A 27634-nucleotide genomic window follows, 5' to 3' on the forward strand; every position below is an offset into this window, starting at 1 on the left:
AGTCAATAAAGTTAGATAGTTTGCATGAGACAAGTCATAGCCAAGCTGGAATGATTCCTGGCTTCTCGACCTATTTTCTGAGCTCTTTTCATGATAGTATTTGTGCTTCTCATCTTCAAATTGTGCCATTTTAGTAATGCCATGGACATCTCTGAGGCTTAAATACTTTAGCAGGGGTTGATTTTCCTGTTTCTGTAGAAAGTCTTTATTGTATATTTAACTCTACAGTAAAAGTTACAGAAACAATCACAATGTTGAATTTTATTTACTTCTGATTATAAAATAATCTTACCAGCCATACCTGAGAGCAAGCATGAACATTGGAGTCAGACTTGAAAGACTGTCAGTCCTTCACTGTGACTTTCAAAGAATAAGTCAGCTTCTGAATCCTCAGACCCCTCATCTGTAAAAGGGGGTCATAATTAAAGCCCTTTTCTCAGAGCTGTGGCGACTGAAGAACTGTCATATCACAAGACACTGTCATAGGCTCCCCGAGCGTCCTTCCTGTTCCACAGGGGCCGCAGGGTGTACATACTGATTGGTGTTAACGGGTAATGATTTGTTTTATATTTTTGCATAGTAGTGATATTATTTATTAAGCTGTGAAATTTCTTTAGGTTTTGTTGAATTGTAATTGGTTGCGACAAAAATATTAGCTATTCAATATTATGAAGATTTGGAGTTACCTTGTGATTAGTGTATTTTAAGTTTTACAGCTCTGTTTGATTAGACTGTTAGTCATACTACCTCTGTTAAGGATCTGGTTATATCCAGTCGTTCAGTGAATTATACTTTGGCTTCCTGCCTAATCATGTTTATTCATTTGGTTAATTTCATAGTGTTAAGTTATAATAATTTAGCCTTTTCAGGTCATAACCAGTTATCACTGATGATGAGTGGCTTTTAAGTTGATAATACACATTTCTTCCTTTTTCAGAGTTCTCTGAAGTTGTACCAGAACACTCATCAGGAATATGCTCGTGTGAAAGAGGAATGCTTGAAAACTGATGCTCAGTGAGGATTTTTAAAATTATTGTGGAAATAATTTTCATCTTTGAAAATGTCTAATCCTTAAATCAGTAGTGTTTCTCTTTTCTCTGTTTTTGGGTTGGTTGTCTGCAATTAATTAACTGGGTGATCTTGACCTAGTCTCTCAGTATTGGATTCCACATCTGTGAAATGGGAACTGTACCTACATTGAAGGATCAATAGGAGAGTTAAATAAAGCATGTGTTAAAGAGCTGCTCACAGGAAGGACTGCATGAAAGCTTTTCTGTCTGAATGCCTGCGCGCACGTGTGTCTGTATTATGTTTTCCTAGAGAAAACAGTTATCTCCTGTCTCTGTACCAGTCCTTTAACAGATGTCATTTGAAATGGGTGTCTTTGTCCCATTAATAAACAGGGCTGTTCAGAAGAAGTCAGTTGATTGTTTTGCAGTTTAATGCTGTATTCACATTATTTACAGAACTTGTGAGTGACGTGTGCAGTGGTTTAACGCAGGTGTGATGACACGGTAACTCAGAAACTTTCTCAGGGCTTCTTACCTTCTCTGGCTCAGAAATCTGTCCTAAAACAAGGGCAGTGTTCCAGCCACTGCCTCCTGTAGAATGGTGGTGTGAACCCTCCCACCCTGTGTGCTCCTAAAAGTAACTTCACCTAATCAGATGCCAGACTGACTCTGGGAGACCATCTGGACGCATCAGCTTGGCTCAGAGATGGGGCCACAGCAATTCAGGAAAAGGCCCAGACGTGGCATGTCAGAAAAATGCAGATTTCTGTGATCCACTTTGTGAACATGTCGCCCTGAACAGCGTGCTGCTCTTTGTGGGGTTCACTCTCCCCTCAGAGCAGTTGCTGGTAATTGTAGTGCTTGTGTGTGATGCTTCTTGTGGCTGACATTTTCTTTGTTATGTAAATCCCAGTAGTTTTTAAAAAATATGTCCTGGAAATTGTAACATTGAGATTTTTTTTCCTGTTAATTTTTTTTCTTTCTTCTATACCATTTTAATTTGTAAAATTGTATTCTCAGGAAGAAGAAACTAGAAGCCAAGGTGAAGAAGCTGGAAGGTAATTGGCCCTCTGGTTGTCCATCTAATGGAATTGGTTGTCTCTGTACACATGGTTGGTAACTGCTGGTAACTGCACAGGATTATAGTGCTTGGTCAGGCTGAGTCCTGGACTGTGGTGGGGCAGCCCTGGGTGAGTGCATTAGGGCACTGTTAGGAAGAAGTTTGAATACTATTCTCCTCTTGGTTCCTGGATAGTAACGTGGAAATGGTAGAAATGTGGCAAATCCTGAAGTGTTTGTTCAAAATAATAACAGCCCCTACTTTTACTGTAAAAAGCAGCAACCGATAAAAGGATTGAATTTTAAAAGTTGAGTCTCATGGGGCATTCTCATTTTTTCCTAAAGAAGTAAGTGGTTAGTAGAAAAGGTTACTGCTTTTGTACTGAGGAGCTGATGTATTTGGATGGTCATGACGCACTCGTGGAGGGAGTCCCCGGCGACTCCCCACACCCAGGTCGCCGCTTTGTCCCTGGCCCTCTCCCGGCCCCAGCCCTCGGTCAGGGGCTGCTGGCGCACCCTGAGCAGGCAGAGTGTCTGCTCAGTCCTCCTGGGGCAGCCCAGAGCCCTTCAGGAGCTGACCTCAAGATCCTGTCTTCTGTTTAACCATCTTCGTTGAGCGGTTGTGACGTGGAAACAGCATCACGCGGAGACGAGCGGGGCCCGGCCGGCCCCCCAGCTGCTCGCCCTCTCCCTGCGGCCTGGGCTTCAGCGCCCTGCCGCTGCCCCGCTTCCCGAGCCCGCCCCCTGCACGCGGGCTCCCGGCTGCGCTCGGCCTCCTCTGGAGGAGGGAAGGCTCGGTTCTTCTCAGTTCCGGTGTGAAGTAAGAACTTAAACGAAAGTTGCTGAATATATTTTTAGTCATTAACCTGCCTAGATTCAGCCCAGCTTTTCAGACTTAAACTGTAAATATTTTGCTAACAGCTTTCCCTCTGACTTGCTCGTCGTGCAGCCTGGGCAGGGCAGTGAGCACTCATGGTGCTCTGTCTAAGGGCTGCCTTCTCTTGCTAGTGTGTGGAGAGAAGTGTCTATTTAAGGTCATTTTTTAAAGGGATCTAAAATGCCTGTGAGACTATATGAATCTTTTAGAGCAGACTTCCTTTCCAAGTGTGTTTTCCATGTGACAAAAATATTTTCCTCCAGTAAGTGATGGGACGTGATAATCGGGTGAAGAAATGCCCGAGCTTGTTAGAGGAGTCAGGAGAGGGCTGTTACTGTGGTGTTCGTGGGGTTTTGCTTTTCACAGCAATTGTAATGAACGTATTCAGATAAAGTCAGTACTGCTCAGATTCTTAATAGTATATTTGAACCATTCAGTGCCTCAGAACCAAAAACTCGAGTTAAGAATTTGCTGTAGACCCACAGAAAGGTTATGCAAATAGCTGAACGGTAGACCTGCAATAAAGACACTGGGACTTGGGACTGTTGGCTTAGGGAGAGGGAGTGCCAGGCAGAAGGAGCAGCAGTATAGAAGCATCCAGAAGACCGCCCCTGCCCCAGATGAAGGGGCCAGTGTGAGCTGTACTCGAGGTGAAACCTGGTCCAAGTCTCTGAAACTTCAGTGCTGCTGAGCGTTAAAGAGCAAGGGACCGCGGCCTCTCCCGCTCAAGGCCTGGGCGGCGGGCTGTTGCCTGACTAGAGTCTGGCTGGCTGGGGTTAGGACTGGAGCGGGTTCTCAGGGCCTGCGGCCGTTCTCTGGTCTCACAGGTAGTGGCCTGGACACACACGCTCCTGCACTTCTCCGTGACTCTGACAGTACTGAAGGGACAGCACCTTTTTACAAAACGTGTTTCAATTTCAAGAAACAAAAGCTCTCAGTAGATTATTTATTTTGAGCATTTCGTTGACAGTAGTTGTAAATTTGGTAATGATTTTTCTCTCTTCACTGCACGCTTTAAATAAAGAGGCTGCCGTCAAGCAAACTCAGGACTTCAAGCAACTGAGGAATGAAAAGAAAATACTTGAAAAGGAATTTAAGAAGACACAGGTAATAGCTAGCAGGGGTGCACACGTGTGCCCGGTTCCTGGCCCCAGGGCCCCCTCGCGCCCCGGTTGTGCGGGGGTCCGAGCGAGGCCCCGGCGAGGACAGCGGCGCCCTCCCCTCTCGCGCCCTGTCTGGAGCGCTGCATCCTGCACCCGCTGCAGACCCTGCTGGTGTTTTGTTTTTGCAGGAAAGGCTGGATGAATTTTCTAAACAGAAAAATGAAAAGGGTGAGTGTTCAGTTAATACTTATTTAAAAGTTCTATTTTGACCTGCAGTTTTTTTTTTTTTTAAACTGTTATTTCCCCACATTTTTAGAATTGAGACACATTGGAACACAGATTTCAAGTGATTCTTACGGAAGTATCGATAAGAGTGAGTACATTACGAGTTTAGGTTTAATCTCTGTGCGTTACTTTAGTGGTTTGGGAGGCTGCTTGTTGCTCTTACCTGTAATTGTGTGAATTCCAGGGTTTGTCCATGTGTTTTGTTAGAAGAAGCCATGTCCTCTTTCCTGTCTTCATCAGCTCCGTGTTTGTTATCACCACCTTGCTGTCTGATAGAATAATACAGTGAATGAAAAAGTCAAAAAGCAGTATTGTTTGGGAAAGAAAAATCATAAAAGGTATAATTTCCATAGTCTTCAATAAATAAGTGTAGTTTTCTCTTTAGATTACAATTTATCAAGTTAATGTATTAAATTTCTTAGGTGCCAGATACATAAAAATGGTGAAATTCAGGCAGGCAAACTGTGGAGCCAAAGCCGGATGGTGTTTCTGGAAGACAGGAGGGTCAGGGAAGGCCCCTTGCAGCTGCAGGGAGCGGGGCAGTGGTGGCAGGGCGGGGCGTCCCCGGCGCTCCGGAGCTCGTGGGGCGGCAGGGCCGTGCAGATGGGCGGGTGTGGCTCCGCGCGGGGGCTGGAGTTTTCACAGGGGTGTTTCTGTTTGTTGTGTGACCCTGGCCAGCGGCTTCCCTTCTTTGTGTTTTCATTCCTGATGTTGGAAAGGAGATGATGAATTTCTGCTCTGCCTATCTTGCACATTTTTGGTAGAGATTGATTCAAAATGGTAAAGAAGTAAATGATGGCATTTTCATGTCACTCATGTTTTCTCCAAATGGAAGTTATTAAAACCACTTACATTGTTTTGTGCGGGTACGTAGTGTCCCTTCAGAAATCTCCTTCACTTTCAGCTTCTTTTCCTTCGTTTTTTTTTTTTTTTTTTTTTTTCCTTTCTTTTCCCTGTGGCCCAAGGCTTAAGACTTGGACAGTTCACACCTGTCAGTTGCCTGGGCCCTGATTCTCTGTTGATCGCTGTCCCTGATACATAATTCCATGTGCTTTTGACTCTTCTTCCTACTCTTGTGTGTGGAAAGTGAGACTTTGAGAAATAGAGGACTTGGCTTTCCCAACTCACAGTCAGCTGTTGAGTGTAACCACCTCTGCACAGACAGGTTTGCTTCAGGGTTTGGCGCTTCTCCGGCTTCCCTGTTAAAACAGAGCCCTACCCCTCCGTAGTCTGTCTCTAGCCTTACATTCTGTTTCATTTTCTTCAAAGAACTAGTTACTGTCTCAAGTAAAATCTCTCTCCTTTTTTTTTTTTTTAAATCTACCCTCAGTGTGAGAGAGTGGATATTCTTTATTGTACATTTTACTTTTTCCAAATAAATGAATGAAGTCTTTAGGAATCTGTTGATTATTTAGCTGTGGGCCTTGGTGGGTTTAATTCCTAATTCTTGTGTATATCTTTAACACTTTTCTCTGTTAATGCCTGACTTCTGAATGAGATTTAAAGTGAGGCAGAAAGAGTGTTGGGTTGGCTTCACTTTTAAAAAGACTGCCTAAGTGCTATGTTTGTCTGCCTGCTTTCCTTTCAGATTCCAATAAAAAAATGGCAGAAGATTTTTTTAAAAAAGAATAGCTCTCCTTTATCCTTAAAAAGTGCTAGAAATTAATGAGGAAGATGTAAAGCAGAATGATGTCAGCTGGTGATGAAACCCAAATTACAGAGAAAACAGCAGCCCTCAGAAAGCAGGTTTTCACTGCAGGAGCCTGTGTCTCCCCAAATCTGAGGTGGCAGGAGTGGGGAGGGAGCAGGGCCTTAGCAGTTTGCCCTGGATTGATTGATTAGGGGGTCAAAAATCTATAGCCTTATGGTTTCAGGAACAGTTTCTGGTGAGTCCTACAGGGTGTGGCCCGACATTTAGTTCTCTGAAGTGTTAGGACGTGAGGGGGCCCAGAGTGGGTGTGGATGTCAGGAAATTGTATTAATTATATGGCTGCTTTGAGGGATAGCCTCTTGTGTTCATTCCTAGAAAATGGGACATTTGTGTGTGTGTGCTGTCAGTCCTCACAGCTGCCTTCGCCCTGCTCCCCTCCTCCTGAAGGCAGGGTCCCATAGGTTTCATCTAGAACCGAGAAAAAGCAGGGACGGGAAAGAAAGGCGCCAGACTCAAGAAAAAACTGGTCTCTGAAGAGGTGATATCCTTAGAGAGTGTCTAGGAACATACCTGTAGGCTCTGCTGTGAAATCTGAGTTGGGGGTCCTCAAATACTAACCATACGATTGTAGAAATAAACCCACTAGAAAGGCTGGATTGTTGAGTGGACAAATAGAAGATTGCTGCAGTGAACCAAGAAATTTAGTCGTGGTCGTCTCTGAGAAAGTGCTGTAAAACGACAAGGTAAGGAAAGGTATAAGGGAAAATCTGAGACTGGAGTCATGCAGCCAGGTGTTGTAATTGTTATCTCGGACTTTTCAGAGGTGAGGACAGGGTGTAAGGAGAGAATGTGATCGAGAAATAATAGAAAGAAACCTCCCAGAGCAGAGCGCGGGTGTAATGCTTCGTTAGAAAATCCTCCAGCCATAGAGCGTGTTTGTTACGTGCAGCCTCCACCTGATCTTGTCATAGGAAATGCATTTCAGATCAAGTGAAGCAGAAAGATTGAATATAGGGGGATAGGAAAAAAAAATTCCAAGCAGATACTAACTTGAAAGTAGTAATAAAGGCAAAAAAATTCAAGCCTAGAAATGAATTTCCGGGGATTAAAAGGAAATGTCTAGACTGAGTAAAGGTGCAGTTCATCCAGAAGCTGCTGCTCTCATGCCCTTCGAGCGTGAAGCTGCATCCAGTGACATGCTTGGACGTTCTGGGGGGCGTAGCCTGATCTGTTTTCACGGGAGGCCTCCGTGTGTTTCTCAGAATATAGAATAAAAGCAGACAAAGTAAGGGATAGAACTGGACTCCTAATTACACAATGGAAGATTTACATACAGCTCTTTTAAACCACAGACTTTGACGTCTTTAAAATACTTTTCAAACATGTGAAAGATGACTATTTACTAGGCAACAAGAAGCTACAATCTAATACGAGATACTAAGATACTGATAAGTCATAAAATAGTAATAAAAATCTTTCCCACCTGCCCCCCAAGAGACCTGATAACTGAACACACATAAACACAAACAAACCCCTCTTGGGCAACAACAACAACAACAAAAAGAACCAAAAATACCAAGCTGTTTTAGAAATAAAAGTAGGGCAATATTTACTAAAATCCTTGAGGTACTGCCAATATGGGATTCAATGAATGGTTTTGATCTTAGGCTATTATTTTGGAAAGCAGGAATTACGGAAAATGAATGACTAAGAAGATAGGAAAATGCAACAGAAACGTAAGCGAAGTAGGAAGAGGGAATTGGTGAAGGGGAAAACGTAGTATGCTACTGAAATAGAAAAGAAAGCAGTTGGTTTGGGACCATTAAACGTATCAGCTGGGTCTTCACACTGCTGGTGAGACTGACAACCCTCTAACAAATCGGACTAAGAGAGGAAGGAACAAAAAGCCAGTAGCACCAAGACTGAGAAGGCTATGAAACTACATTTGGAGAATTTCTTAATTTAGAAATTTATATTCAAATTTGATCATGTTCATAAAATGGCTCATTTTGTAGGAAAACATACTCAAATTGACACAGACAATCCTGAACAGAAAAATAACCCAGAATAAATTTTAAAAAATAGGTAAGACCCAGCACCATGGAAGATGCAGGTGGCTTGCAGGTGAGCAAACCTTCAGTGAAAAACTGATGTCTTTATTATTATTTTGCTTGTTTAAGAACTTACAAGAATATGGAATGCTGTCATTCTCCTTAGACTAGTGTAACCCTGTACCAAAGCCAATTAAGAATAACATGCATACGTATCTTCAAGACTCACAACTCTGTCACCTAGGATTAAAGCTGCAAAAATACTAAATAAAATCTTGAGAATATGAGTTTATGAGTAATTTAGAATATGGACAAATTATGGCTTAAGGATTTATCACAGGAATACTGTAGCAACTGGTCAAAAGAAAATGATACGATCATCTCAATTCAGTACCCGTTCCTCATTAAAAAAAAAAATTGGTGCGGTAATAATAGAAAAAACCACTTTGAACTTGAGAGAGCATAGTGGGTGCTGTCAGAAAGAAGGCAGACCTGCCACGTTCCGTCCCTCTGCGTGCTGGAGACCTGAGCAGCGCGACGGAGCGGATGCAAAGCAGGTGCTGCGTGTGCTAGTAGGGAGAGTCCAACTGTCATTCTTTTAAACCATGTCTGTGTAGAAAGTGGGATTCAGAAGTCCACAAATGACAAATGCTGGAGAGGCGGTGGAGAAAGGGGAACCCTCCTACACTGCTGGTGGGAATGCAGTTTGGTGCAGCCACTGTGGAAAACAGGATGGAGATTCCTCAAAAGACTGGAAATAAACTTACCGTGTGACCCAGGAATCCCGCTTCTGGGCATATATCCAGAAGGAACCCTACTTCAGGATGACACCTGCACCCCAATGTTCATAGCAGCTCTCTTTACATTAGCCAAGACATGGAAACAGCCTAAATGTCCATCAACAGATGACTGGATAAAGAAAATTTGGTACATTTACACAATGGAATACTATTCAGCTGTAAAAACGACAACGTAACGCCATTTGCAGCAACATGGATGTTACTGGAGAATGTCATTCTAAGTGAAGTAAGCCAGAAAGAGAGAGAAAAATACCGTATGAGATCACTCATATGGAATCTAAAAAGAAAAAAAAAAAAGAACATAAATACGAAACAGAAACAGACTCGTAGACATAGAATACAAACTTGTGGTTGCCAAGGGTGCGGGGGGTGGGAAGGGACAGACTGGGATTTCAAAATCTGTAGATACTGACAGGCATATGCAGAATAGATAAACAAGATTATACTGTATAGCACAGGGAAATATATACAAGATCTTGTGGTAGCTCACAGAGGAAAAATTGTGACAATATATGTATGTTCATGTATAACTGAAAAATTGTGCTCTACACTGGAATCTGACATAACATAACTCAATAAAAAAAGTTAAAAAATTATAAAACTGTCGTGATTAAGGAAGCATGCTTTTCATGTGGAAACTGACAAATCAGTGGAGTAGGAAAGTCTAGAAATACTGCACTCATAGATTTCTAGATTTTGATAAAGGAGGCATTTTAAGGAATTGGGGGAGGCCTGTGGTTCAGCTGAGAGATTTTCGCAACTAAGTAATGATGCCACAATGAAGTGGTTTTTTTGTTTTGTTTTTGTTTTTTCTGCTTTGCTGAGAATGGATAGCTCTTTTTTGTCAGATTGGAAGTAATGAACGAGTGCTTGGTTAGAGTAAGCATAGCTCTGGTTAACAGACTCCATAAGGGCAGAAAAGTAACTTTTTTTCTTTTCTTTTAAGGTTCCTTGTTTGCTGCTTTGGGTATACGTAATAAGCAGGGATCCTGGTCAGGTCATTTAAGCAAAGGGGATTACAGTATTTGGAAGCAGGCTTTTGGGTAGGTTAAATCACAACGTAGATAAACTACTTGGTCATAGAATTTTTAAACTCTAAAACTAATGCACCTCACACACACAGTGACAGTGGCTGACATGGCTCAGGAGAGGTTGGAAATGTCCAACTTTTCAAACGTCTCTGTTATTGTGTCCCCATGGGTCCTGGCCTCTTTCTCTGGACTTCACTTCTTGGAGTGATGTAATTTGCCATCTTAAATAGGGCTGACTTATTCTAAAATCTGTGATTCCTTAGAGATATTTTGGTTTAAAAGGTTGGTCTTTTTAGCCTCTCTACAACTGGATTAAAGATTTCAGTATTTTCAATAAATGATTCTGTTTAATTTAAGAACTTTAAGTAAACTGTGATAGAACTTTGAGGTAGCCTGAAATTACCTAATACTTACTGCTATTTTTAGTTTAATGAGTGTGGATTGCCTTTTAAATGTATTATTTGACATAAACTATTGATCTTTATAGTTTTATGAATTTTTTTTTTTTTTTTTTGCTTTGGAAGGTTTTTGGGAATTTGTGTTCTTAATGTTAAATTTGCTCTAAACCCATAGCATACTGTTCTTAAATGTAACGTGACTTTGATTAGGCCTGTCTTGGTTACAGTTGCCCTTTGCCTTTCAACTTGAACCAGTGGTTCTTAAGCATTTTAGGAATTCAGACCCCTTTGAAAAATCTTTATAAAAATTCTCAAGCTTTCACTTTCCTTACAGAAGCATATGCTTCTTTCTGTGTGTCTGCTCATGTGTGTGATTCTCTCTCCCTGTCCTTAAGTTCCTACACACGCATTTTTGTCTCCCTTCATTTTCCCTTAAGGCCATTAAAGAATTTTCCAAGATCTGTGAAGCCCCTAGGTTAATTACAGCTTTTCTGATAACCTCCTGGAACTGAGGAAATACCTCTCTACTGTTCTGGAATCTCTTATATTCGTCGTTACCCCTGTGCTTCTCCCCACCCCCAAATTTCATATCACTGTAGAAAATATGTAGACCAGAAACTTACCTATCCCATGCATACTTAAAGGTGATCAAAGCTTCTAGCAACAAATAGATTTGGTCTTCTGAGTCCTAATGCTGTCTGCACCGCCCACCCCACCCGCCCCCAGTAGAAGACCCAAGCTTGTGTTCAGCCTTCAATCAGTAGACCTTTCCATCAATAGCTTAACCAAATTGTCTGCAAGGGTTGAATTTGGGAAAGATGTTTAAGTCACCTAGTATTCTAAATTCCTAATAAATCCTGATTTCACCAGAGTAGTTTTGGCCTTGTATAGAATGGCCAAATGACATGACTTTACTATTTTACTCTTTCGCAGGAAAAGTAAAACTGCTTCTGAAGGAACTCTGGCTCTGTGTAAACACAACACGCAGACTTCCTGGTGAAGGCAGAGGATGTGTCCCAGGTGAGAGAGAAGCTTCTGGAAGGACATTTCATACATGCAGTAGGAATGTTTACCGTGGACACTGTATGCCTTTAATTTTTCACATCTCTTGAATCTTGCATTGAAAGACTGAGATAAACTAGGATGTACTTTTAACCATACAAAGCTCTGTTTCCTTCAGCATGACTTCCAGGCTCAGTGAATGCATTTGGTTTTTAATTTAATAGTAGCTTTCATCAGGGAACATTTATGGGATCCAGAAGGACACTTGGGGGAGGCATATATGGCAGGCGTGTGTAGAGCCACGTGTGTCGTTTCCCATCCCAGGACCCACTTTGCATTTAGCGGTCATTCTTCGTTTCCTTCCCCCTACCCCGGGTCTGGCGGTTCATCAGTCTTTCCTTGTCTCAGGTTTTCGACGCTTTTGGAGAATACGAGTCATTTGGTAGAAAGCCTGTTTGCTTAGCTGATGTTTTCTCGTGTTCGAGTGAGTCTGTGTTGTTGGCCAGAGTTCCCCAGCGGGATACTGGGGAAGGGATGTGTCTGTGCGTTACTGCTGGGGATGTTAACCTTGACTGACTGTTTAAGGTGGTGTTGGCCAGGCTTCTCCGATGTGAAGCTACTCTTCCTTATTCGTCGATTAACTATCTTGAGGGAGATTCTTTGACACTGCAGGCGTTCTGTTTCTCCCCAGCTCGAGCCCTCCGATTTTGTCACCTGTGGATGCATCCTGTCTGCTACGACTGCTGCTTTGTCTAATAGTGGTTTTTACATTTCCCTCCTACGTGGCAGTTGGAGCTCTGTGAGGAAGAGCTGTACTTTTTCACCATTTATTTATTCATTCACTTATTTCTGTCAGTGTAGTCTTACAGATACCTGTTTTATTCTAAACGCTGTAATTCAGTACTTACGTTATTTCATTTTTCAGATTGTACCAGACTTGGTTAGTGGGAGCGTCTTCAGTTTGGCTCTTTGGCTCCTGGGTCTTCCTGCGTTTCCGTCTGTTCGGGCTTTTTTACCCCCGGTCCTGCAGGGTGTTTCAGGCTCAGCTTGTGTTTTCCCCTCCCCAGTTCTGTGATCAGCCACTTCTCCAAGGAGCCCTGAGTTCTTCTGTGAAGTGTGTTTTTACAGCTTTCAAATATGACAAATGGTTATTTCTGGTTATTTCCCAGGACACGGTGTTTTTGCTAGCAGTTAGCACTGCTGCAGTTTACCAAAATCAGACCCCAAAGGGTTTTTGGTGATCTTCCCGCTACGCCTTAATGCAGAGCATTTGGGTGGCCTAGTCAAGTCCCTTAGAGCACTGCACAAATACGGTCACGGGCAGGCGTGATACAAGTGGATTTTACACAGAGACAGCAGCATTCCCTGTCCACACTCGTGCAGAGAGCCGCTCCTCCCGAGCACGCCTGGCTGGGCGGGAAGATGCCCCAAGAGAAAGAGCGCGTCCTTGAGGCCCGTTACCGGCTGGGATGGAGGCCGCTCCACCCGCGCCCCCGCTGCTGACGGGGCCTCCGTCCCTCCGCCTGCCTGCTCGCGGGCTTGTCGTGGGGGAGGCACACTTAGGTGGAACGTGTTCAGGTCTTAGAGGATAATCTTTGGGTGGGGATTGGTTGCCTTTTAAAAACATTACTACTTGGACTTAATATTGCAAGCATTTTTAACTGTTAGAATAAGGTAGTTTTTTTTTTAAGTTCTCTCGATATTGTAAATAATTTGATACTCACTTTTTTCCCCACAGAAAAATCTGCCATAGAAAACCCCAGAGCCATCGAGCCTGGGGGAGACGGTGCACCCCCTCCCGCAGGGGCTGGCCCTCTCGGCACCTCTGCCGTGCAGACTTGCCTGGCGGAGCTGTCCACGGAGGTAGAAGGCCGCTTCCCCCCGCGTGAGGGGCCAGGTGGGGCCGCGTCCCGGGACGGCGGTGGTTTCAAAGAGGACCGCAATCCAGGGGCCTTGCCGCAGAGGAATGACAGCTCTGCTGACGTTCCTGATCACGACCGATGCTTTGATGAGGATCTGCAGGCCGCAGTTGACTTCTTCAAGCTCCCCCCTCCTCTTCTGTCTCCGGTGCCATCACCCCCTTTGGTGTCACCACACCCGGGTGCCCTGCGTTCTTCGCTCGTGTCCGTGAGTTGGCGCTTTAGATTCGCGTGACCGAGTGGCCACATTGTCCGTGTCCGCTGTGCTCGAGGAACGGCCGTGGTACTCAGAGCAGACTGAGTTAGGGAGGAACCCGGGCGCTAACAAGGCGCGCCGCGCCCTCCGGGCCCACGTCTGTGAGGCTTTCCATTTTGCATCGCGCATCTGTATTTGTCTTTATCTACGACGGTTCATAAGCCTCTTGTGGGAGGACTGTTTCTTAATTGTTTACTTTTATCTTTAGTGCCTGGCACAGAACAGATAAGGAACGAGTGAATTAAACAAGTATTTTTAGAGATAGGAACTCCATGTATATAGCGCACAGGCCTGTTAACTTCTGTCACTGATTCGCCACCTTCATGTGATGAATTCATCATGTTTTTGTGTTTGCAGGTGGTTTATTATAATTTCTTAGTAAGTCAGACTTGACAGAGCATATTTGTGTGTTTTTTGGCTAAGGAACAGATCAGACTCCTTTGAGTCCCTTCATTCAGGAAACATGACGCAAGCCTGTTCGGTTCTAGACACGGGGCTAGGCCCGGGGAGTGCAGCGGTGACATAGGATACGGTTGTCTGTGGTTGGATCTTGTGTGGTGGTGGGACTGTTGGGGAGCACTGTGGTGCCAAGACGTGTACCTGCTGGGAAGGGCCTGGACAGAGGCCGGGTGGAGCGGGGCTGGGAGGTGCTCAGGGAGCTCGCATCCCAGCTGGGGGATTAAGGAGGGAGGGAGGTGCTTCAGGTGGAGGAGCGAACCTCATGCTGGGGAATGGTCAGGCAGACCAGGTCCCCAAGGGACGTGTATCTGAGAACTTTCAGTTTACCCTGAAGGCAGTGAGAATTCCCGATGGATCCAAAGAAGTGGGCCTAATGCTAGAGTTTCACTTTGAAGTCTCAGGGGTGTCCCAGCATGAGTGGGTAGGGAATGAGGATAGTGGAGAAAGAGGCAAGAATGGAGCCAGGAAATCGTTTAATCAGCAGTTTCCTTCTCTCGACACCTGAACCCAGTAGTAACATTGGGGTTAAGGAGGTAGGGACTGGCTTGGAAAAGGTTATGAGGTTGAATAAACAGCATGTCTGTTAGGATTTGTAGTGTGATTGTTAGAGGACACAGGGCATCAAGGATGTTGGAAACTAGAATTACGGGAAGAACCCGCTTGGGAGGAGGATGACATAGGAAGTGTGCGGGATTTCCAGCGGTTCATGTGCAGGGTGCGTTTCCCATCCTCGGGCATGGTGCTTGCAGGTGGGCTGCGGTGGGCGCAGACGCTGGGGTGCAGCGGGAGCCATGGGAGTGTGTGATGTCATTCCATCCAAATGTGTAGAAGAAGAGAGTAGGGTCCCAGACAGAATCCCGGGGAGCTGTCAGTGCCTACATGGCTGATTAGAAAAAGAGGAAGAGGAAAAGAGGTTGAAAACAGCGTCAGGACAGTAGAGGGACCAGGAGGTGATGGTGCTCTGGAACCCAAGGGAGGAAAACATTTTCCCAGTAGGAGTCAGTCTGTGTCCACGGTCCCCTGAACGGGGCAGGGTGGTGCACGGATTGGCTCTCCCGGGAGCCACGTGACGACGGGTTCACTCAAGATGGGAGGGGCTGGTTGGGGGTCATGGAGGGTTCCTGGAGCAGAGACGGGGAGCCGGGCTGTGCATGTCTGTTGATAACAGCTGGGTTGCACCTGTTGCTGTGAGGGAACGAGGCAAGAGACATCCACGGGGTGACCTGCAGAGCCGGGATGCAGAGCCGTGGCCGGGCTCGGTGCTGGGGAGCTGCTGTTCTGGCCACGGGCCAGACGCTTGGGGAGGTGGAGGAACACGGCGCTGGGCAGCTAGAGCCAAAAGCCATTTTACCAGAGAATGAGGAAGTCAGAGTTGAGAAGGACTGTTTAGAAGTCAGGAGAACAAAGGTAGCCCATGGCCGCACATGGAGTGGAGCTGGGAAGTGTCACTGATTCGGGAAAAGCAGGGCGAACGTGGGCCTCTGGGCAGCGGCGGCTTCCGTGAGCGGCAGCGAAGCAGCGCTGTGCCCCACGAGACCTCCCTGCCCCTCCGAGGCCAGGGTGCAGACCACCCTTGCCTCAGACCCTTCAGGAAGCGTGTACTTTTTTAAAAGATGCATTTAATTGATAGTTATGTTTAGTTGGTTGAATTGGTATATAACTGACTAAGTAGTATAATTCATTTATTTTTAAGGAAGCCTACTTTGAAGAGTGTACAGATTCCAGTGACAACGACGTGGCCCCACATAGAGTTTCTGCTGAGTCCGTTTCAGAAGATGATGCACCTGAATCACGGGATTCTTTTAACTCACCTGGAAAAAGTAAAGGAAGTGGGCCATGGGAGGAAAGACTCAGATCGCACGAAGCCACCCAAGCTCCAAATGCACTGGAAGTCAGTGAAGTGACCGCTGTCGGGCTTGGGACATTTACAGCAACCCTGGGAGAGCCTTCAGCCACCGTCTCCTTCGCTCGTGAGGAGCACTGGGCCGTGTCATCCGAGTTCATGAGCCGTAGAGGAAGGGGCGTTTTAGGTGAGGTGACGAGGCAGAGAGAGGGTCGGGAGATGGACTGGTCGGTGCACCCAGAGAAGACCCACCATAACCCCCCGGGCAGCGAGCGTGTGGAGAAGCTGTTGGGCAGCCTGGCTCGAGAGGAGGGAGCGGCGCTCGGGACGGCAGGCCTGCGTCGTTCTCCCCTTGGCTCGAGGCTGTGGAATGAGCCCAGCACATCTGGAGGAAACACCCTGGGGCCCAGAGTGCTAGGGTCACCCACGCCCGGGTGGACCAAGTGGACGCTGGCGGATGGCGTCCCTTCTCAGCCCGGCCGCCTGTCAGTCTCTGGCCGTCCTCAGGGCCTGTGTAGAGGACTGGAGGAGCAGAGAGAAGGCCCGCGAGGGCTCGTCTCAGGAGCCGCCCCTGCACCCGGGGCGGCGGGGGCCGCGCTGCTGGCAGCGGGGCTCGGTGTCGAAGACGAGGTGTCTTCCTCCTCGGCCTCTATAGCCTCGTCTCTCTGCGGTCACCTTGGGTCTCCCTGTGATTTGGAGGATGTCGATGACACCTGTCTTCCCACTGAGGTGGACCTTCCCGAGCTGCGTCCATCCGAACAAAGATTACAGGCCGCCACGTTAAACACGTTCCAGGTGCGTCCTGAGCCCCCGGAGTGTCCCAGAGGAGACGGCGCTCTGGAGAACAGCTTCCGAGCTTTCAGTCCGGTGTCGCGGGCACCTGATTTTCACGGCCAAAGGAGCGATGAGGTAGGATGTGCGACCCTCTTAAAAGGCACGAACGAAGTCTGCTCCCTTCCTCAGTTGGGATTCATGGGAGCCATGAGAGGTGGACTGTGTGAGAGTCGAAGTCCAAGGGCCGCGCTCACGCCGAGTCGGTCAGACTTGACGTTGTTGGCAGGACCTCAGTCTGGCTCGATGGGGAGTGGCCTCGGCTTCGTTAAAAACACTTCGTGGCGCCACAACGATCTGTTACGGCGAAGTGGCACAGAAAGACTGAGTGCTTCGCCTGAACATGAACAGGCCAGACGCCAGTTACAGGAGGTGGTGTCCCCCCCAGAGAACAGGACGTCGGCGTCCGAGCCGGAACGCACTGGAGAGGGTCGCAGTCCTGTGGCATTCAGGGCCACAGCGCCCTTGTTGCCGAACCAGGTGTCAGTAATCACAAAGCAGACACGGCCTGAGACCACGCAGAGTGCTGGATGGGAGCCCATGAGACCAGCTCGGACGGAGCCTCCCCTGGCAGCAGATGCTGCCGGTGGGGCTGGTCGTGTGTCACCCCGAGCACGACGCGGAGGGAGTGAGCTCACAGCACAGGAAAGCAGGGAGGCAGCTGCCACAGAGAGAACCTCACCAGGCGTTTCCACCTCCTTGAGGAAATTAGATTTTAATTCTCTGAGTGGTTCTTTACCAGTAGAAAATCCTTGTTGTCCCGCAAATAGTAAATTATCTTTCACTTCTGAAAACATCCCGGTCCCAAACCAAGACATGGTGACGGAAGCCAGGGGGCAAGAGGAGGTGCAGAAGCAGAGTCCGCATCTTCCTGCCCCAAGTGTGGACTCACCCAGGCTGGATGTGCAGAAAATTCCAGCCGCAGAGGTGACACTATCAAGAGCTTTTCCTGGTAGAGAAATACCCACTGGAGACGCAGTCAGGTCTGGCGGGGAGGCCCCGGCCGTCTCAAAGGACCCGCCTGCTGTGCGGCACTGCCCGCAGGAGCGTCTGCCGGCTCAGACCCCTGGTGGTGCTTCTCCTGATGGTGTGGGCGCCGCAGATCCTGCTTTTTCCCCAGTATTCGGCAGGAGAGGTGAAGAGAAATGCTCTGTCCCCCAGAGCAGCCTTCCTGGTACCCTGTGCTGTTACACGGGCATCCGGGAGGTGGCAGGTGGCGACACTGAGGTGGAGGAGAGTGAGGCGCCCAGCTGCAGCGAGGGCGAGAATGAGCCTGAGGCCGCAGTGGAGCAGGGGCGGCCAGAGTTAGCAGCTCCGGGGGCCGCTGCGGCCGCGCCCAGACCTTCCACGGAGGTGGGCTATCTGACCTCAGCTCTGCGGGACTTTAACATCAGCGCTCTCTCCGAGATGGACAGACTTTCCACGTCAGAGGTCGTGATGTTTCTTGAAAGTTGTCAGCTAAGAGATTATAGTTCAGGGGACTCTGTTTCAGAATGTTCTAGCAAAGGAACCCGAAATAAAGGAGTGAACAAGGAATTAAAGCAAAGCGAACCATCAGGAGACACGTACGGAAAGCAACTCTGTGAAGAAGAAACGCTCGAGACTTCTGAGGAGTGGGTCGAATCCGAGGAGGAGGACGGTCCTTTGAGGAGCCCCAGTCGGCTGGCGCAGTGCTCCTTGGAGACGCTGTCCGAGGTGCTCACTAGGATGGGGCGGGAGCTGCAGACTCCCTGCGAGGATGCTGACGAGGGAGACGCTGCTGAGGTGCTGCTCTTAAATGTGCATGACAGTGTGACAGCCGAGCACGAGGAAGAGCTGGTTCCGCCTCAGGAAACCGCCAGCTTGTCCCCACAGCCTTCAGCTGCGCCCCCACCAGGGGCCGGCTCAGACTCCTCGGGCCCTTCTCCCACCAGCGGCGGAGCTGACCACGAAAACGCCCGAGGCAGATCCGAGGGCCACTTGGATGTGATCAGGTCGGTGGACGGCGGGGAGGAGGTCCCGCCGGAACCCACGGACCCCCTGCTCCTGTGCGCTGACTCCGGAGCGGGGGAGGGGGAAGCGGCGTTTCAGTGTCAGATCTCTACGGTGACCTCCGAAATTATCAACGTGCTGATAAATAAGGATCACAACCTCGTCATTGAAAAGGGGGACAACTGGACCATCATCAATGGCGTGGCTCTCATGCCGAACGTGGACCAGGTTATACTGTGTGATGCTCTTGAAGACGCCCCTGTCTCCCCGGATCCAGAGGGGCAGGGGGCTGGCTTCATTTCAGTTCCTTCTGCAGAGCAGTCCCCTGAGACCGGGCACCCTGGCCCTCCCTTTCCGGAGCTCCAGGGTGGCAGTCACATGCCGGGTACCCAGGAGGACATTTCAAGCAGTGGGCAGAATACTAACTTTGATAAAAGTCGTTTGCGGAATAGACCTGTTAAACCTAGCGTAAGGATTAGCTCTGAGATATACGATCAAAACTTTGACTCTCAGACCGTTCAGTCTGATCACACTTACTATAACTCGAAACTAGAGCCATTCAGCAAAAATAAGAATCGATCAAAGGTTTCTAACAAAGATCAGTCAAACAAACCAGTGAAGACTTCAGCATCAAGCCGGGTTGAAACTACTCAAAGTGAAGATGCTCCACCGTTTTCAGGGGAAAGAGGCAACGCAAAGGCTCCGAGGAGTCAGACGCAGACCATTCTGGCCAACGCTGACACCTCCACGCCTGCAGACTGCGGTGCTGAGACGCTGAGTAAAATACGGCAGGAGGTGGGGCCTCCCCTGCCCCCCTTGCTTGCTCCTTTGATAGCCACGCCTCCAAGGGCCTCACTGCCGGCCTCCCCGCTGATTTCAAGCTCCAGCCCTTCCTCTCCCCTCTCTCCTGCTGGCCAGGCCTCTCCCCTGGCTGAGATCCCGGCGCCTCCTGTGATGTCCCCTCTGCCGGAGGAGCCGGGGCGCCCCTCTCCTCCCCGCACGTCCCCGTCCCCATCCACTGCACTGGCCAGTGAGAGGGTCTTGTCATCTCCTCTGCAGTTTTGTGCTGCGACCCCAAAGCATGCCCTCCCCGTGCCTGGCCGCCTCCCCGCCTTCGCACCTGCCCACCCTGCGGCGGCAGCGCCCTCGGAGAATTCTGTGAAGATCCTGGACACCATGTACCCAGAGCTGTCCGCCCGTGCCCGCACCCTCAGCATCCTAAAGGGGAACGTCCAGCTTGCTCGGGGGCCCCCGGCCGACGGCAGGAGCGGCCCCGGGCCTGTCAGCGCCATCGCGGGCTTCAAAGCGATCACTTCTGCCTCAACCGCCTTTGTTAAAACGGGGGGCAGCGCTGGAGCTGACTGTAAGTACGGTCAGCCAAGGGACGTGGGGCAGGATTCCGGCGGGAAGAGGACTCTGTCGGCGCCCTCACTGAGAAGCGCTAAAAGGCTGCGCCTGGACGGCGTGTCCCCCGAACCGGAACCCACCGCAGAAGGAGTCAGCGGGGACCCCCGAGAGGACCTCTCTCAGGCTGAAGCTGTGAGGACGGAGGAGGAGAGTTCTCTCCCAGCCGCCAGTACGGCTTCACAGGTACCTCTGAACCCCAAAGAAACCGTGGAGTCCCACGACCGAGCCATAGCCGACGCCCTGAGGAAGATCGCAGAGTCATCCTTTGACCTGCTACCTGTCATTCGCAGTCACGTGTATGTGGGGAACATCTCCAAAAAGCCTGTGATGAGAGATCAAGAGAAGGACGTTGTTTATGAATTCAGCACAACCAAAAAGGTACGTGGCTGCTTTTCTCTGAGAGCGTGGGGACTGCAGGTCCCCAGACAACAGGCTGTTTCCCGCGGGCGGAGTGGCAAGTTTAAGCTGACACAAGTTTAATCTCAAAGGTGGGCAGCTGGCCACGTAAACATATATTTCTCGCCAGCGTTTTACCCATTTGAGAAATGATAGGACACTGGAGATTTGATAATGTGCGTTCATCAGATAACTTAAAATTTTAAAGGAAAAAAAAAGCATCAGGACTTAAGATGCAGATCTCCCATTGATCCCGGCGTGTTTTAAAGGCTCAGTGATTTGCTTTGAAGTGTCAGATTGCTATGCAATGGAGCCTTCTTTTCTGTGAATAGTGTTGTCCACACATCTGAGAGTTTTGAGAGTCAGAAAAATACATTGTGTGGGTTTCTCCCCTCGCTCCCTTAATGTGTGTCACAAATCAAACAGGAGCAGATACCTAGTTTCAAAAAGGGGCAGGGGAGGATTGTGCAGATTTACATACACGGTTTATTAGGACTTTCATAGGTTTTTAATTTACAAACATTCAAGTTGATACTGTGGAAGACTTCCAGTTTTCCATGGATTTTACTTTATTGGCTGTCTGTGCATCCTTGGAATCATGATGGTGTAAATATTTATTTTTCTTAGAATGCTTACCTTCAGAAAGCATAGAGAGCAGTACAGTTAACTTTGAAAAGATGTTTATTTTCAAATGACTGCATGTATGAAATTATTTAATGCTCCTTTTCCTGAGCAAGGAAAGCGCTGCCCAGTATACCCAGTATTTTAAGATCTAAACAGGATAAATGCGCAGAGTACATTGGAGTTCAGAAGACAGGAATGGGAGTAGAATTAGAGTGGGTTTAACGCACACACTCACACACAGATTATTTCACTGAAAACCAAGAAGTTGTCACGTGTTGGAGTGGCGGTGGTGCCCGGGCGCCACCAGGCGTGCATGGAGCTGCCGTCTGGGCCCCGCGGCACCACTGGCCTCGGCAGCTGCGGGCCCGCTCATACCCTGGGGCCAAAGGCACTTGAGTTTGTAACTTAGCTGTTCTTCAGTAGGTTGAAGATAAATACCAGTGAGCATTGCTTTTTTATTTTCTCTTCTTTTTCCCCATCCAGCATTTAGCAGAGTGCTTGCTTCACTCTATTCTCTCAGAACTGAAAACTCAGAAGACTTCCGTGGAGCACAGCTACATCCATGCCCTCTGCAGGGTGTACGTGGGCATCTGCCGGCAGCTGGGGGACTTGGAGAGGGCGCGCTTGTTTTGCTACAGCCTGCTCAAGGAGGGTATGTTTACAGGGTGGCCTGCTTGTGTCAGGAACGTCTTACTGCGTTTTTGTCTGCATCTGTACTTCCAGTTAAGTTATTGCTGTGTGTCTTTTACAGTCATGTTGTTTTGTGCATTTGCCAGAGGAGCCTTAGCCACAAACCCAGCTGGGCCTGATTTCCAGCAGGAGTTTCCGTGGCTGCAGCTCGCTTACGTCCGCGCAGGCGTTCCCGCGGGTGTGTGCTCGTCCCTCTCGTTGCCGCTCTGGCTTCGTTCCTTGTACAGCTGCTTTAGAGTCAGTGACGGCCGACCCAAGATAAGGGAATGGTTTTTAAGTGACAGACCACTCTGCTGTGTCACCAGCTGGAAAGGGAAAAACTCAGTTGGATTCATAAGCTCATGAAGAGTTGAGAGGAGAAATGGAAGGGAGGCTGTCCTTTGATGCTCTTCCTTTCCCTGCTGTTTCTTCAGTCTTCCAGTGAGCTCTGTGTGCAGAGCTCAAAATGCACAAAACATGGCCTGAAACGACACTCACCACATGGAGGGTCCTGGGCTCGGGGGTCTAGAGACGGGAGGTTTGTCTTCTCTTCTGCTTTGGGGTTTATTGCCCTTTTCATGTATACTTGCGTGTTGTGTTTCAAATCTGATTAAAGAAAGTTTGCCCAAAGAAAAGGGTGAGTTGGGGTTGGGGAGAAGCAGATTTAAAACGACAGGGCGGGACTCAGCCTGCTCTCTCCCGTCAGGGTGGGTCCCCTCGCATCACACAAGGGGAAATTGTTCATACTTCACTCACCTCATCAGACATAAAGATTTATTATCTTGTTTTCCTTCTCAGATTTTCCAGAGTCTGAAAAGTTGACTTTGTTCATCGCGAACATGTGGCATGATGTGTTTATCTCTCAGTCGGTGATCAACAAGGCGATGCAGTTAGTGGCCAGGCAGCGCGCGAAGGGGGAGGTTCTGAACTGCTTGAGAGCCTTCCTCAACTGGGAAAAGGTGAGGTTTCTGTCTGCTTTCTGTAATACTGCACTTGCAGGTCTTACGTAAATGTTAGCGTTTAGTTTTGTTAAGTTTAGTCTTGTATTACCTCATGAGCATTTTAGAGATAGTATTCTTCATAACAGATCCTTTAAAATGCCATTTTAGTCTAAGCTTATGCATTTTGCTCATTAACTGTGCAGTGAGACTCTGGGAAGAATTGTAGACCTATGTACTGTGTTAACTGAACAGAGTTTATTTGTGTACTAATTACGGCTGATGGAATCCATACACACAAGTGTGTATGTGTGGGCTGAGAGGAGATGTAAATCGTCTGCTTCTACAGTAGGTAGGAAGGTGAAAAAAATGGCATCTCAGCTCCTCCCTGTTGTGATTTTTCTGAATCTAATGTTCTGTGTTTTTCTTTCCAGTTGGTGGAATTTGTCTTTGTTCTAAATATTGTGTTTCTTGTTTCCTTTTAGCATTTTGATTTGTTTAGTAACAGATGTGCTAATTTAGTACCTAGACTGGTGTTCTTTCATTCATAGATTTCTCCAGCGAGAGTCTCTGGATGCCAGGTGGATAGTGGTAAACTTTAAGAAGAGGTACTGACATCAGTGAGGGGTTGACTTTCATTTTGTTCTACCCTCTTCTAGTGATTATATGACTTCCCTCTTTTAAAAAAACTCTGGCCATGCGTGTTGTAGAATTTCATATGCCACTTTGCTTCCCTTTAGTACTTTTTGATGTTTAATATTCATTAGACTTTTATTTTCTTATGAAAAGAAAAGCAAAGGGCTATTGGTGGACAGAAGTTAGGGGAATGTTAAAAAGCAAGTTTGTAATCTCTTCATCAGTCCATCTGGACAAACCAGAGTGTGTCCGTGTGAGGTTCCATCACAGTCCGGTCAGTCACTTAGAAGAGCACTCCTGTGTCCTGCCGGCAGCCGCCTGCTGCCACCCGCCACACACACCCTCCCCCACCGCGAGGGGACCTGCAGGGCCGCTTCTGCCCCTGCCTGGTCCTCCTGCTTGTGCAGGGGAGCCATCTCCTGGGGCCCATTCAGAATGAAGCCAGATGTGGTTTGATGATAAAAGACATGATTTATGAAGAAGGTAGAATTTTAATAAATGTATTTAGCCTATATCAAATAAAAATATAAAGTCAAAGCTGTAAAAACAATGAGGAATACTTGGGGGAAAATACCATTATAGTTCAGTTCTCTTTTATAGAATTCAACAGATGTCCTAGACAAAAATAAGTCAACAGACAGTGAAATTCAATCATATAGAAAGTAAACTTGAATGAAGGCTGTATTTTTTCGTATGTCTATGGCATTTACAAAGACCAATCATGATTCTGGCCACACAAAAACCTCAATTTTTAAAAAGTGAAGAGTCTACCCTCAAAATTCTCTAGTAAATTGGTAAAAATTCAGTCAAATTAGACATAAGTAATGAAGAGATTTCATTAAAATTCCCTGGAAATTGAGATGCACAGTCTCAGACAATCTGTGAATGGAGAGAAACTGAAGAGTAAAATCAATTTTTTAAGTCATTGATGTGGAAAACCCTTCATACCAAAGATCTCTCGTTTTTGGAAAACTTTACATTCATTAAAATAGTTTAAATGTTTCCATTATTAAACATATAATAAAGCTGGCTGATAATCTTATAAATTAAAAATTTGAGAAGGAATCTAGGAAAAAAGAATATAGTTTAAAAGGTAATAGTAATGAAGTAGAGAACAAAAAAAAACTGCCTTTAAAAAGTACTAGTGAAACAGGTAACTCAGTTCAGATTAATGAGAAAAGAGGAAAACAATAATAGTCAGGGTTTCGCAGTGAGAGCGGGTGTAAGCGGGCACAGGATGGAGAGTGAGAGGACTGCCACCTGCAGCTTCACAGCGACAGACGTGGGAACACAGGATGGTTTCTTAGCAACATAAAAATGATGAAGGCTGGTTTTAGGGGCAGAGCACTTGAATAAACCAGTTGTTTTCAATTATAAAAAGTAGAAAAGATGATAAAAAATTTAGTATACAAGACATATGTATAGGTTCCACCTGAATTTTATCTAATCTTTAAAGAACCAACTAATTCCAGTCTTTTTCAGATTATAAGAGAAGATTGAAAGCTGTCTTCATTTTTAATAACAAAATCCGGTAAAAAATAACACGAGAAAAAAGGGGACCCAGGGGAAGTCAAATTTATGTCCACCAGAAGGCTTATCCATGAGTGTTCACAGCAGCAGTACTCATCACAGCCTAAAGCTGGAAGTAACCCAGACGACTGTCAGCACCGAGTGGGCAGGCGAACCACGGCACGCCCACCTGGTGGGCTGCTACCCAGCAGTCAGAAGGCACGTTCAGACCGCCTGTGCGCGCAGGCGCGTGGAGCCGTGTCAGAGAACGTGCACACGCACTATGGAAGCCAGACGAGGGAGTCCCGTACCGGCGTATCAGTTTCTAGAAAAAGCAGATTGATATCTAGGGTTAGAAAAATGACAGAATTTTAAAATTTCTTTAAAAATTAAGAAATTTTTTATTATATCTTAACTTTATAACTCATTCTCTGATCTGAATTAAAGGAGGCCTGCATTCCTATCTGGATTGCAGTGTCTTCTTCACGTGACTGGATCCTGCATTCTGCTGGACTGTTTTTGTCTGGCCTGTCAGCTGCCAGGCCAGGTATTAGAACCAAGGTAAACATAGCTCCTTACGCAACACAGCTTTCAAAAGGTGTCTTTTAAAGGTAAATGATTATTCAGTGAGTGCTCGTCATACTCTGAGATGATGCCCATAAGGTATGTTATATTTGAAACTCTACGTTTTCTTTTTCTCTTTTTCTCTTTGCTAGAATGCACCTATAGACGTTGGCATCATGGTTTCGAAGCTGCTTTTGACCATACAGTTATGTCCAAAGACGGAATTTCAGACCAGTGAGCGGTTTGGGGAAGACCTGAGTGATAACACATGGGAGTACATCTGTGCCATCGACCTGCTCTGCTGCCATCAGAAGTGGATCTGGACCCACGACAACATCATAAGGTGCAGGGCCACCGGGCTGGCTGGCAGTGGGGCTCCCTGGGTCGCAGGGTCTGTTCAGTGACAGCTGAGTTGTGGTTTGAATGTGTTTGCTGTTGAAGGCGGCTGAAACATTTCCAGGTGACGTTTTCATTTGGGTAAGAGTTAACAGAACTGCCCTTTAGGGTACCCGCATCAGTGTCCCGTCCCCTTGCTTCATTTTTTTTTGTGATGCCTTCGCTGCTTTTCGTCATACCTGTTTATTACCGTCTCCCAAGGAGGAAGTGAGTCTCAGGCGGGGGGGACTCGGGCTCACTGGCACCCCCCTAGCGTGTGGAGGGAGCAGCGCCCACACAAGTGGGTGGTCGGCATATCTCAACGTGCAGGTGCTCTGAAAGAGCCCACAGGAACGGAAATACTCAGACTCTGGGCTAGCCGCCCTTCTCCCTGGGGCTCCGGGAGAGAACCGAGCCTGACGCGCTCGGGCCTCCGTCTTAGGAATGAATGGACGTGTCTGCGGCATCTATCTGGGTTGCATCTTTGGAGAATGGAGAAACAGTCAAACAATGTTCTGGAGTTCTTAATTTTCTTACACCCCTGACTGAGAAGGGCTGATTTAAAGGAATTTATGACTTTGAAAAGGATTCACCGAAGGATTGCACGTCTCTGTCTTTGAGATGCCTGCCAAATATATTCTGTGGAAATCTGTTCTTTCTCTTTTTTTTTTCTCTCAACACTAGAGAATGATACATCTAAATGTCAAATAATAGGTAATTGAATTATGGAGCATCTTTATAATGAGATGCAGCCATATTAGAATAAATAGCTATGCACAGATTTTTCTGTGTTGACATGAAAGCATTTTGCAGTCTGTTACTGAGGAAGTGACAGGACAGTGTATTCAGTGCTGTCTGTGTCATGGTGTGTGGGTGGCCACCCTGGCCTCATCTTCCTGGGAGCACAGGAGACAGCGGCCCTTCCGTCCCAGTGACAGATGAGACCATGGGGGATGGTGCCAGTCAGAGATGCTTTGGCCAAGGTCCCTCTGCTGGTGGTATGGACAGTGTTGAATCTCAGGATCTCTGCCTAAGCGGCTCTAGACTCTGATTCCTAAGCACTGTGGTCACTTTGACCATGTCTTCTGCACACGTGCACACACCAAGGATGTGGCAAGAAAAGCTCAAAATTAGAAGAGTGGTAGTTATCTGAGAATGTGTTATTTGGAGTGCTTTTAATTTACATTTTTGTTTGTATTTAACTTTCTACTATTATAAATACTGTATAAGAAGTTAGTACGTATTATTTTCGGAAAGACGAAACAGAGGAACTGCCACTGTTCCCAGTCAGTAGAAGGTGATTTAATCCGTGTAGGTGTGGTTCACTCCCCGGTTTAGTTCTTCCTACAGATACAGCTGTTTGTCCCTGAGCTTCCCAGGGAAACTCAGCTTCTGGAGCGCAGGTGTTGCGTTAGTGTGGATGGTCCACCTCCAGTGCTGTGACTTGGGGACGTTATTCAGCACCTCAGCGCAAAGCACTGTAAACAGTTAAAACAGAATAAAAGTGCAAGCATGGGAGTCTGTAGCCTCTTTTCCGCCAGCATGGGCACGGAGATCCTCCACAGCTGGAGGGTGCGTGAGCTCCAGTGTCTGTTGTCGTGTTAACCTGAGAAGCCACATCTGCAGAAGTTCCTCCTCTTCCCTAATTATCTGTCTCTTATGGACCATTTTTAAGATAAGTTCTCGGTGTTTGAGTGATGGCGGGTGTGCAGACTTTCATACACGTGCATACGTACATATGTGTGTGTTACTGTTGTCTTACAGTAAGGAGCTGTGGCCTGTGATGGACAAGTGGATAAAATACAGGAAAGGCCATGCAAACATCGCCTACACTCCGGATATTATAATAGCATCGATCCTGAGGCTCATTGGTGAGTGGTCTGTGCTGTTACATTTGTTCTCGTTCTTGACGATGTCTTGGTGGAAGGATAAATGTATAATAATATATGGTGACTGAGACTTCACTGTGG

At 47.1% G+C, this 27634-nt stretch overlaps 1 protein-coding gene across 3 annotated transcripts in view; it reads left to right on the plus strand.

Annotated features, from left to right (window-relative positions):
• ICE1 (interactor of little elongation complex ELL subunit 1) overlaps positions 1-27634 on the plus strand; it is a 48481-nt gene that overhangs the window by 14182 nt on the left and 6665 nt on the right. For 2 of the 3 annotated variants that reach the window (XM_031442936.2, XM_064479306.1), the window contains exons 6-17: positions 938-1014; positions 2031-2068; positions 3971-4053; positions 4238-4277; positions 4366-4422; positions 11199-11285; positions 13006-13394; positions 15595-20331; positions 21457-21625; positions 22441-22601; positions 25442-25632; positions 27429-27535. In XM_031442936.2, coding sequence (XP_031298796.1) covers positions 938-1014; positions 2031-2068; positions 3971-4053; positions 4238-4277; positions 4366-4422; positions 11199-11285; positions 13006-13394; positions 15595-20331; positions 21457-21625; positions 22441-22601; positions 25442-25632; positions 27429-27535 — 6136 coding nt within the window. Of the gene's footprint in view, positions 1-937; positions 1015-2030; positions 2069-3970; positions 4054-4237; positions 4278-4365; positions 4423-11198; positions 11286-13005; positions 13395-15594; positions 20332-21456; positions 21626-22440; positions 22602-25441; positions 25633-27428; positions 27536-27634 lie in introns of those variants that run through there. The other variant, XM_064479319.1, reaches the window with a different exon arrangement.

This window comes from Camelus dromedarius, chromosome 3, assembly GCF_036321535.1.
Source record: "Camelus dromedarius isolate mCamDro1 chromosome 3, mCamDro1.pat, whole genome shotgun sequence".
Taxonomy (NCBI): Eukaryota; Metazoa; Chordata; class Mammalia; order Artiodactyla; family Camelidae; genus Camelus; species Camelus dromedarius.